Source organism: Canis lupus, chromosome 7 (assembly GCF_003254725.2).
Source record: "Canis lupus dingo isolate Sandy chromosome 7, ASM325472v2, whole genome shotgun sequence".
In the NCBI taxonomy this organism is placed as follows: Eukaryota; Metazoa; Chordata; class Mammalia; order Carnivora; family Canidae; genus Canis; species Canis lupus.
Genome location: NC_064249.1, coordinates 26,702,532 through 26,714,662, shown reverse-complemented (window position 1 = coordinate 26,714,662; position 12,131 = coordinate 26,702,532). Strand labels below are relative to the sequence as shown.

The 12,131-nt window shown below is 34.0% G+C and overlaps 1 protein-coding gene across 9 annotated transcripts in view; it reads left to right on the top strand.

Annotated features, from left to right (window-relative positions):
• The window catches only part of DNM3 (dynamin 3), a 555,606-nt gene that overhangs the window by 84,415 nt on the left and 459,060 nt on the right, over positions 1-12,131 (top strand). For 8 of the 9 annotated variants that reach the window (XM_049112291.1, XM_049112288.1, XM_025430309.3 and 5 more), the window contains exon 2: positions 3,337-3,410. The exons of the other annotated variant lie outside the window; for it this stretch is intronic. In XM_049112291.1, coding sequence (XP_048968248.1) covers positions 3,337-3,410 — 74 coding nt within the window. The remainder of the gene's footprint in view (positions 1-3,336; positions 3,411-12,131) is intronic. 9 annotated transcript variants of the gene reach the window in all.

The following is a 12,131-nucleotide window of genomic DNA, read 5'->3' as shown; positions in this document are numbered from 1 at the left end:
ATGAAGTTAATTAAATGATGCTGAGTCTTCAGATTACTCTTCTTATTTTTTACCTTGAAAGTTCATGCAAATGAGAAAAAAATGGAGAAAAATGGCATGTAAATTTTATATCTTTATATACATGACCATAAACAGAAATGTGTCATTTAAATCCACAGTAATACTAAAGGCACAGTCATTTTTTCCTGCATTGATTTAGCAAGGTAATTTTCCTATAAGATGTACATTATGGGAGAACCAACCACCTATTGCATAAAAAATAACAAAATTCAAATGGATGGTTGCATGCAGTGTCTGATGAATTTTTCATGATTATTTGTATCAGGGCTTTGGTTCACTGTTAGAGGCCATTATAAGGAACTGAGCTTTTCCCAACCAATGCAGCTGGTCAATACCAAGGGGACAGTTCAGGTGGGGTCTGTGGCTCTTTATCTTTAAATTCCATTCACAAATGTTGAAATATTGTGTGTAGAGGCATTTTATTTTTATTTATTTTTGAGATGAGAGAATACTATAATATCAGGGAAAATATGTTGTGGCTCTATTATAGCAATAGTAATAGTAATACTTTTTTCTATGGTGGTTGGGTTTTTAAAAAGTTGCCATATATTGCATTTCATTTGATTCATAAGGTTGTCTCAGTTTAGTAGCAAAAGAAACTAAGATTTAGAGAGAATTTTATTCAGTCAGTGGTGGAGTTGGGGCTCAAAGCAAGCCTCTCTGGGTTTTATCTGAGGGCTCACCTCTTAGCTTGCACAGCAGCGGTGTGCTGGGCATATAGTTTTCATGCTGCTGGATCATCAGAATAACATGAATCATCAGGATGCTGGGTTAGTCACTGGCTCTTCAGAAGAGAGATGTTTCTCTCTAGTGCCTCATTGTACATGGATATTCCTGTGAAGTCAGGAGAGACTTCCAAATAACAGGATTTGGTTACCAGATCTTTTGCTTTTTGGTAAGAATCTATGTGTTAGAAGTAGGACTGGTGATAGCCATAGAGGGGGCCAGTAAGTATGAGTTAGTAAGAAGGAAGTTGCATACCTGAATCTATTTATTACTTTTAACATAAAGGTCTGTTTGCTTAATAAAAAAGTGTAGATGCATCTGTGGGCTTACTTTTTAGCCGAACACATGATAATTATTTGTTATTTTAAATGATACATTATGTTTTGCTTTAATAATATTCAAAGGGGTTGTTACTAAATCTACATTATAAATATATAGTCGTAAACATCAGTTGAAACAGAAACCAGCACTAAGGTATTAAGTAACTAAACCTTTCTTCCTTCTTCCTTCTCCTGCTTCACCTCTTTTTATTTTTTAAGAAAATATTTTATTGATTTCAGAAATGGCATTATTCAGGCATTTAAAATGTGAATATTTCTCTTTGGCATCGACCTCTACATCCTAAAATCTCAAAGTCCTAGTAGCTCAAACAGATTCCCTCCCATTGTTTACTGTGGAGTTTTGTTCTGTTTTCCCTTTATCTATACTGATTCTCAAGTTAACTTGTTCCTTTTTGGTTTAGACACAGTAGATGCTCTTCTTGTTCTGACTAGTTTTAATGATTACTGGAACCATTAAAATGAACAAATATTCTGATATAGTTCCTGAAGAGTATTAAAAAAGTTTTTAATTATAGGCATTTAGATGTTTACAAAGGAGAGTATCTCTCTTTTCTGAATTCCAGTGTAGTTTATGTATCCCTTTCTTTAATGGTCTCCTCTGTGCCTGTCTTTATCTTCCTATTAGATTTCAAAATTCTGGTGTCTAATGAGTGCCAGGTGATGCCCATGCATCACCCTAGCACTTCTTAGTTGCTCAGTGAATTTTTTTTTGATGAATAAATAATATTATTTATTTCAGATGGGATTTTTTGGGGCAATACAGGTCTATAATTTCACCATTATTTATTTGAGTCACATACAGTGACATTTCAAATAAAACTTAGTCCTTGGAATCAAGCAGTAAAGCTTTAATTTAGTTAAGAGGCTGTTCAGTATTATTTCCTCTATTAAACTTTACTCTAGCACTTGCAAAATAAATTGTTTGCAGTAGGGGAAATTTTGTTTAATTTTTTCTCTGCAACTGTATTCTAAAGGATCAGTGGAGCTAAAGGCTTGGGTTCTGCAGCATTCTCACTGTACTTTATCATTTGTATAGGATATTTTCATTGAAATTTCATTGTGTTGAAGCTCTACCAAATTTTCTACAAAACTCATAGTATGACCCAGGCCATTATCACCCACTGAATTGTTGAGTAATGTATCCTGACTTGAAGTCAATGTTTGTCAAACCATGGTGAGCATCAGAATCCCTTGGAGCTTGTTAAGAGTACCGATACTACACCCCTTCCCCTGGGCATGCCGAATCTGTAGGTTTAGGATGAATCCCAGGCATCTGTGGTTATAACACTTTCTGGTGGTCCTGGAACCATTTTTGAGAAACATTGCCATTGAGTCAAATTTATTTGTTATTTTTAAAATGATGAATCTTTCAAAATTGTAAGGCATTCTAAATGCATTTAAAAGTTGTGTTATAGGTATGTTCATGAATGCACAATCAGTATTGATTTATGTGGCATTGTAGATATAATAATAAAATACTTTCTTAGCTGCAGTTTTATTGGTCTAGTGTATATTAATATGCATTTAAAACACAATCTTTATTGGTTTTAAAAACTCTTTTTTAAGAATAAACTCCCGCTTATCAGGAATGAAAACAAAATTCAAACTTCAGTGTTTGCTGTTAATTTCTACATATACAACATTTATCTAATTAATCCTACATTTTATGTATGACTTTTAATTGGGAAAAAAATTTCAGGATATTTAGAAGGCACAATCTAATATGCCTTTAATACCTCTAATAATGGTCCATGTTGACCTTGAAGCTAGACTGAGTACTGAATTTTTTAGTTACAAAAAGTTTAAGGATTAATTTCTTTATCACATGTTTCTATAAATGCTGATTCTCTGAAAATACAGGTGAAGTGAAAATATAATATAATTTAAATGTAAGCTTTTATTAATTCCAGCTAAATGAATGAGTGATGTATTCTGGTGAGGTCATTGTGATAATACACATGGATTAATATTCAATATAAGGAACCTCCTTCCCCCCCCATTTTTATTTTACAAAGCTTCTTTTATAAGATGGATCAGCATTCTTTAGACATGTTATGCACTAAAAGGTTGGGAATTTAGGAGAATTACATTGGAACTTGACTTATAAATTTGTAATCAGAATCACATAAAATGCCTTAATCTGTTCTTTCTTTTTTCTTTTTCTTTTTCTTTTCTTTTCTTTTCTTCTTTTTTTTTTTTTTTTTTGTAGGGACTTTCTCCCTCGTGGGTCGGGCATCGTAACCAGACGGCCTCTTGTGCTGCAGCTTGTTACTTCCAAAGCAGGTAATAAATGAGGATGTTTGCCACATGAGTAAGCACATTCCCATGGTACCTGTTGCCTCCATTCCTGGGTGTTGGGTTGTAGCAAGTTTTTGTGATGTCTCTACTCTGGGTAGCAGCCTGTATTTCTCTTCAAATGCTATTTTCTTCATTGTCCTTTTAATTCCTTTGATTACAGTAAAGGGAAAATCTATTTGCATATAGATTTTTAAACACCTACTATTTTTTATTCTAAGAAAATAGTATTGTCTCATTGTAATCCATCTATATAATTTTACAATACAGCTTAACTACTAATACCCTTCCAGTTTGTTTCCTTCTTGTATGTGTATGTGTGTTTGGGAATTTATTTTTAAGTGATAAGTCAATATCCATCTAATATCTGTATGCAGATGTACAATGTATGTGTACCTATATCTACATCTAATGTGCTATGCTTGCCCCTCTCTTTAACACCATAATTTGATAGGCAAATAAGCTTTGTTTTCATTCTAAGTTTTTAGTAACTAGTGATGTTAGATTTTTTGTGTGCTTATTTGGTGTTTATATTTTTTAATGAATTGGCTATTTTTATCTTTCCCTATTTCTTTTTGAAGAAATTTTTATATTTTTATAAAAATTTTTATATTTTTATTATTTTTATAATTTATAATTTTTTATATGGTGTAAGGAAGGGTCCAACTTTTTTTTTTTTTTACATATGAATATCCAGTTTGTTGCCCATCATTTGTATGGTTTTGGTACCCTTGTCAAAATCAGTTGGTCATAAATATATGTGTTTATTCTATTCAACTGACCTATGTGTCTATATTTGTGTCAGTATTGTACTGTTTTAATTACCCTTGCTTTGTAGTAAGTTTTGAAATTGGGAAGTGTGAGTCCTATTTTGTATTTTTCAAAATCATTTTGGCTATCCTGAGTCCCTTCAAATTCTGTATGCATCTTAAAATCACCTTGTTTTAGCCTAGCAATGCAAGGTTGGTTTGACACCTAAAAATGAATTAATGTAATATATTATATCAATACAATTAAAAAGAAATCACATGATCATCTCAACACTCAGAAAAAGCATTTGAAAAAAAAAAAACAATATCCCACCATTACAAAAACACTCAATGAAACAGGAATAGAAGGGAATTTTCTCAACCTGATAAAGGGCACAGACTAAAACCCACAGCTACCTTCTTCATACTTCATGGTGAAAGACTGCATGCTTCCTTTTAAGATCAGGAACAAGACATAGATGTCTACTCTTGCCTCTTCAGTTCAATATTGAGCTAGAGGTTCTAGGTAGGGCAGTTGGGCAAGAGAAAGAAATAAAAGGTATCCATATTGGAAAGGAAGGGGTAAAATAATATTTATTTATTTATTTATTTATTTTAAAGATGTTATTTATTATGAGAGACACAGAGACAGAGGCAGAGACATAGGCTGAGGGAGAAGCAGGCTCCCTCTGGGGAGCCCGATGTGGGACTCGATTCCAGGACCCCAGGATCATGACCTGAGTCAAAGGCAGATGCTCAATCACTGAGCCACCACCCAGGTGCCCCAAATAATCTCTATTTATAGATGATATGATAAAGTAAGTAGAAATTCCTAAGGAATCCACCAAAAAACATTATAACTAATAAATGAGTTCAGCAAGGTTGCAGAATACAAGATCAATATACAGAAATCAATTGTATTTTATTTACTAGCCACACACAATAAAAAAATGAAATTAAAATGATTTAATTTATAATAGCATAAAAAATAATATACTAATTAGGAATAAATTTAACAAACGAAGTGTGAAACTTGTACTCTCAAAACTATGAAACATTGTTGAAAGAAATTTAATATTATCTAAATAATTGGAAAAATATCTTATGATTTATATTCTGTTTATAAAAGTTTTGATGTATTGAAATTTTACCCTTTATGGTTGGGAAATCTGTACATGTATCTTTAACAAAAAGTAAATACTTAGCACATTTTTCTCTCTTTTCATATTTAAAAATTTTTTAACATTTAGTTCTTTATTTATTTGAAATTTATTTTTATGTATGCTGATATTTTTATGTATGCTGATATTTTTATGTATTTTTATTTCCCAGTTTCCTTTATATCCTATTACATTCCTACTGCAATCTATTTTTAAATATCTTTTCCATTTTATTGTGCCAATAATAGTGTTTTACTTTAAAAGATTATTTGTTTGAGAGAGAAAGGGAGGGGGTGGTGGTGGAGAAGCAGATGGAAAGAGTCTTAAGCAGACTCTGTGCTGAATGTGGAACCCAACGTGGGGCTCGATCTCATGACCCTGAGATCATGACCTGAGCTGAAACCAAGAGTCTGATGCTTAACTGATTATGCCACCCAGGTGCTCCCACAGTGGGTTTACAGTTTACTTAAAATCCAGCTGTCATGTCTATAGTCCTGCCATTGCTTTTTTATTTTTTTTTAAAGATTTTATTTATTTATTCATGAAACACAGAGAGAGAGAGAGAGAAACAGACAGACAGAAAGAGAGAGGGAGAAAGAGACAGGCAGAGGGAGAAGCAGGCTTCATGCAGGGAGCCTGACTTGGGACTTGGTCCTGGGTCTCCAGGATCACACCCTGGGCTGAAGGCGGTGCTAACTGCTGAGCCACCGGGGCTGCCCCATTGCTTATTTTTTATTCAGGGGTTCTTTTCTATTTGTGTGGCTATATTTAGGATAATTTTGTAAAGACAAAGTTATTGCCATTAAAATTATTTTAAACCCATAAATTCATAGAGAGTAATTGATATTTTTTAAATATTCATTATTTTTTTTCCAATCCTGGGATCATGCTATATCCTTTCATTTGCTCAAATATTCTCTATATTCATTAGTAAAATGCTTGGTGAATTTTATATAGTATCTGTGTGTTTCTAGTTAAGGTATTCATATTTATTTATTTTTTTTTGTTCTTGTGGTTTGAATAGGATTTTTTTTCATTATATTTTCTGATTTCTTATTTCAGGTCTATGTTAATGCTGCTTATTTTTACTTTTAATTTTTAAATTAACTGTATTAATCTACATTTTACATTAAAATATTTTTAATTGATTCTCTGGAGTATTTTAGTTATATGGTGATTTCATCTGCATTTCTTAAAAGTTTTCAATAAATACTTATCCTGAAAATACTGAGATGACTGAGAAAAAAATTGCACTGGGAATTTTTGGGTGAGTACTGACATGGGAAAAATTCTATTACATGGTGAGCTTTATTGAGAAGGTACATTATATGCTTTTTCCTTATATCCTTTTGTCAACAGTCTCCCAATCTTGTCACTTCTAAACCCCTGACCATTTTTTCATTAATTAGTGAGAATCATACTTCATAAGCCACCTCTCTTTTCATGCAAAGTAGACATTCTTCCCTCAGGGAAAACTTACTGTTTTCATAGTCATTCATGAACCCCAAAAAGGGTTTTTTATATTATAGCACTCTAGGTGATGCCAGCTGATAACAATGCTTTTTTTTTTTCCCACTCCAAGTGAACTGTTCATAGGGCAATCCCATGTATGACTATAGGCTTGGGTTGATGAAGAGTTAACAAAATGGCTGAATGAAGCAATCTGGGATATTATGTCACTGCTCAGGTAATTTACTTGTGCCTTTAGATCCTAATTGGGATCAGTTCCACAAATACTACTTTCTCTTGATAGATTCATTCACTCTTCTAGTGCTTATTGAGTGATTCCTGTGTATTAGGCAAATAACCCTGGCAACATGGAGCTTACATTCTAGTTGGGGAGAAAACAATCACTACTAAAAACCAAACCAAATCAAAATAAGACAAACCCCCCAACCCTCAAACCATAGAATGTTAGATAATGAAGAAAGTGAGCATTCAATCCATGCTACTATTTGTGTAGGCAAAGGGAGGTTAGAAGGTTCTAAGATGGGAGCTACTTGTGTGTTGGAAGTTTAACAAGGATGCCAGCAGGGCTGGAATGGAGAGAGGAGGAATAGTAGAAGGTGAGGTAAGGAGAGACGTGTTGCTGGAACAATTGCTTGGGTAGGATCTTGTGAGCTAGGTACCTTGAAAGGAAGTATGATAGTAGGAGTGTAAGAGAAGGAAACTGGAGTGGTTTGGGGATTGGATCGTGGGTTAGGGTAATTTCTTTACTGGTGAGGAGGCTGAAGAATGAAGGGATACCTTTTCTACTGCAACCACATGAAAAGAGGAAAATGTGGGAGAAACTACTGGGAAGTCTGTGCTTTTAGTGCTAGAGAGATGTGCGTTTCCTCATTTCATGTCTTTATTTTCTTCAGGACTGAAACAAGATATTTGCTGATAATGATCATTTAATCTTCTCATTTCCATTAGTGTGCCTGTTATTTGTCTTTAATGTCTTCTTACATTGGTAGGACTTCCAGAACCAAGTTTTGCTCCTAGTTTTCATGACAATGCCTTTTGTGTTAAGTTATGCATATACTGTTTACTATTTGCTTTTCCTGGTAAAGAACTATTTTATTCCTAATTTTAAAAAAAATCTATTTTTAAAGTTTTATTTATTCATGAGAGAAAGAAAGAGAGAGAGAGAGAGAGAGGCAGAGACATAGGCAGAGAGAGAAGCAGGCTCCATGCAAGCAGCCTGATGTGGGACTTGATCCTGGGACTCCAGCATCATGCCCCTGGCTGAAGGCAGGTGCTCCACCGCTGAGCCACCCAGGTGTCCCTTAAAAATATTTTAAAACCTATGCTTGCTTCGGCAGCACATATACTAAAAAAATATATATTTTAAAACCTAATAAGTAGATATATAATATTAATGAATGACATTTTGGCATTTATTGAGATGATCATTTAAAACTTTTTTTTGGTATGTTCACCTTTACATTTATAGATTTCTTATTTAAGCATCCTTCCATTTCTAAGATATACTTGATTTTAATAACTTATTATTTTACTGTACTATTAAAGTAATTTTATTAATTAATCTAGGTTATTTACATTTCTTTGTATATACATCTGTCTATCACTGTCATTATCAAATGAAATCTGTACTGGTCAGCATAAAATAAATTGAGCAACTCTCTTTCTGTCTTTTGGCTTTCTTCTACTAGCTTTTAAAATTCTTAAAAACCCCGTGATGCATTTTAATTTCTGTTTCCAATTAAGGAGGGCTGCTAGCATGGCTTTTTACAAAGGGTTATGTCTTAGATCAGTGGCTCAGCAACAGCAGCTGTGGGCAGTAAGAGAGGTAGACTTGAGGCTGTGGTTGCACTGGTCCAGAAGCATGGGATGTCAGAGCGCATAGAGTATTAAAAACATGTGGATACTTCCTGTTCTTCTTCTTTTTTTTTTTTTTTTTCAGAGAGGGAGCAAGTGAGTGACTGTGAGTAGGGGTAGGGTGGGAGGAGGGGGAGGGGCAGAGGGAGAGAGAGAGAAAATTTTTAAGCTGGCTTCATGCCCAGTATGGAGCCTGATGTGGGGCTTTATCTCATAACCCTGAGATCATGACCTGAGCTGAAATCAGGAGTTGGACACAACCTACTGAGCCACCCAGGTGCCTCCATACTTCTTGTTCTAATGCAGAGATTTTCCTGTTAAAATCCTAAGAAACTCCTTTAAAAGTATTGCTAAGCCCAGGATAATTACTATTTAGAAAATTATAATACTGAGTGGTTGCCCTTTTTTTGAGCATTAGTTATGTATCAGCATTATGCAAGAACCTTCTGAGATAGATGTTACGATTCTCATTTTAGAAAAAGAGCCCCAACAAGGTTAAGCAGTTTGTCAGAGGCCTTGCTGTTGGAAGGAGTAGGGATTGTTGCTAGTATCTTTCTGAGACTGATAATATTGCATTTAAAAAATAGGAATCTCTAACTGCTTGCTTGTTTGCTTTATTTATTTATTATTTTAAAATTTAAATTCAATGAGCTAATATATATTTTTTAAAAAAATTTTTAAAGGATTTTTAAATTTGTTTGAGGGAGACTGCTGAGAGAGCATGCACAAGCAGAGGGAGTAGCAGAGACAGAGGGAGAAGCATGTTCTCCACTGAGGAGGGGGCCTTGTGGGGCTTGATTTAAGGTCATGATAGTTTGGATTTAGAAAGAGATTTCTGAAGGTTTGGCTTGAAAGGATAAGAACTGCACAAAGTGTTGATGAGGTGTTAGGTAAGGACTCACCTCAAGAGCAAGGAAGTAGGTAGAGGGTCCATGGTAAAACAAGGGGACAGTTTTCAATTCCTGTGGGCATTTCCAGGGCTATGTTGTAACTGGCTTGTGTCAGCTGCTGAGATCCGATCATGAAACTCTCTTCTCTTTTGTATTCAGTGACATCATGGTGGTAAATATTTCCATATTTACAATATGGAAATTGGCAAATGCTACAAATCAGGACTTTCTTCCTCTTAGAATGCCAGCTGTTGTTAAACATTTACCAATATGCCACGGGTTTCTTTCTTCTCAATACCTAGTCTCAGTGTTTACTGGTTTAATGACCTGTCAAATTGAGACAAGAAATGTGTCTGAGTATAATATTTTTGATGAACTACTGAGTATACTGAAAGTGTCACCACTTTAAGAAATGACCTATTTGGAATTTGATATACTTCCTAAAGGATGGGTGGTTTTTTTAAGACATTTAAATCCGTCATTCTTTCCATTAAAAGCTACTGTTGAGAACTTATAAAAGTAAAGCATGTAGGTCATGGTTAATGATAAGTGGTTTTATCTCCTAGAGAACTTTCCTATGTTAAAATTCTTCTCTAAATGCTATTATATTGCCTCATGCTCCTTTATTTCAATGACATTAGTGTAAGAAAGAAAGATATTACAAATTAGAGCTTTCAAAATGGATAAAGTTAATTGTTACATTACGGAAGTATTCTTTTGTGAAAGATTTTCTTGGTATTTCCTCCTTTCATGCATGTCAAATATATTATTAGTTCATCAAAATTTGATTTACCACCCCTGTATTACATTTATTGCACAATGTAACATGTTCGTATTTCAAAAATTGTGTAAGACTTGTAATTTATTAGAGAATTACTATTATTCAGTGTTTGGGATCCTTGGAGTTGCTTTAAGTGACCATTTTAACAAAGATATTCAGTAACAGAAGTCAGAACACTTCTTTCTGAGGCACCAGAAAACTAACAGGGTAAGGCGGAGATACAGAGTTCAGGCAACAGGTCTGAGAAGCATCAGGAAGGCTTGTGAAGGTGCCAGATCACTATGTTTTAAGTGAGGGGGCTACACATTGAGGTCCATCTTCAGGGAAGCTTTAAAAACATTGTGAGTCTAGGTGCAACTGAGCCAAAGTATGTTTGAAGAGATTGCTTCTTACCATGAGAGTCAGGGAATAGTTAATTCTAGAGAGAAATGTCACCTTCTCACAGGTGAGATATTTTAAAGAAGTTTGTAGATTACTTAGACTTTAAATCCTGATGTACGTATGTACAATGACCAGGACTTGTTTTCTAGGTTCATAAATTAGACTGATACATACTTAGTGGAAACATTCAAGTATTTCTTGAATAACAACATTGAAAATATTTTAAAACTACCTATCTCATTTGTATTTAAATATCTGAATTTAATTAAAATGGACATTTTAGAATAAGATAGACTTTTTGCAGAGATTAAATGTTTATTTTCTTTTCACTGTAACAAGTTACCCTCATGTTAAAACAAATATGATTCGAAAACATTCTTTCTTGACTACAGCTTTGATCTTGTTCTGCTCCAGTGCTGGTGTCCTACTGCTTTCCTTATAAAGTACAGGTTACCATATAAAGTGCAGATTCATAGTTTAAAGTCCCTTGAATATAGATATTCTTAAACTTTAATGTGCATAGGATTCCTAAGGATTCTGAGTATTACTGTCTGAAGTTTTGATTCAGTAGGTCTGGGGCAAAAGCTCAGGGAGATGCATTTTAAAGAACTGTCAAGTGCTTCCATAGCTGTTGGCCTTTGATAAACACTGAGAAGCATTCATAATAGTTTCACCTAATTCTTTTACTGTTGTTTTCTTTTTCTAGATCTTTCCTTCTTCTTTTTAATAGCTCCTTATTTTGAGATATTACTATTACTCTTTTAAAAATTGTCTGAATGTTTGGTCATGGAATTTTTAGACAGGTCTCAACACTGTGCTTTGAGTAATCAGCACTCATTCGGTTCTGAACAGTATTCTGCTGCCAGGGCATCTTGCTCAGACACAGCACATTTGGCCCTGGTACTTGAAGAGCCTGAGGATATTTTCTTTCTAGTTTTGATATAATTGATGTAAAACACTGTGTAAGCTTAAGATGTATGATGTAATAATGTGATATATGTGTATCTGAGGATTTTCATAGACTGTCAGAGGTTAAGATTCTAACAACATCTACTCTTGTTGTTACATAACTGACTTACCTTCCATGCATAAATGTAGAGAGAATAAAAACATCCACGTTGAAATCTCTGTAACAATAAGTGCATATCCCTTGGTGCTGGGGATTTGCAACCCCCAAAAGTCCTAGGTAAAATAATAGTCTTATTAAATGTATAGAAATATTGAAATTATATACATGTATTAAAGTAAGACTTGGAGCTGGAGATATGCAACCCTTGGAGCTGGGGATATGCAACCCCCAAAGGTCCTAGGTAGAATAATAGTCTTATTAAATGGATAAAAATATTGAAATTATATGCATGTATTAAGGTAAGACTTTGTTCAGATATTTATAATCTATTTCATGAAGAGGTCAAATGACTTTC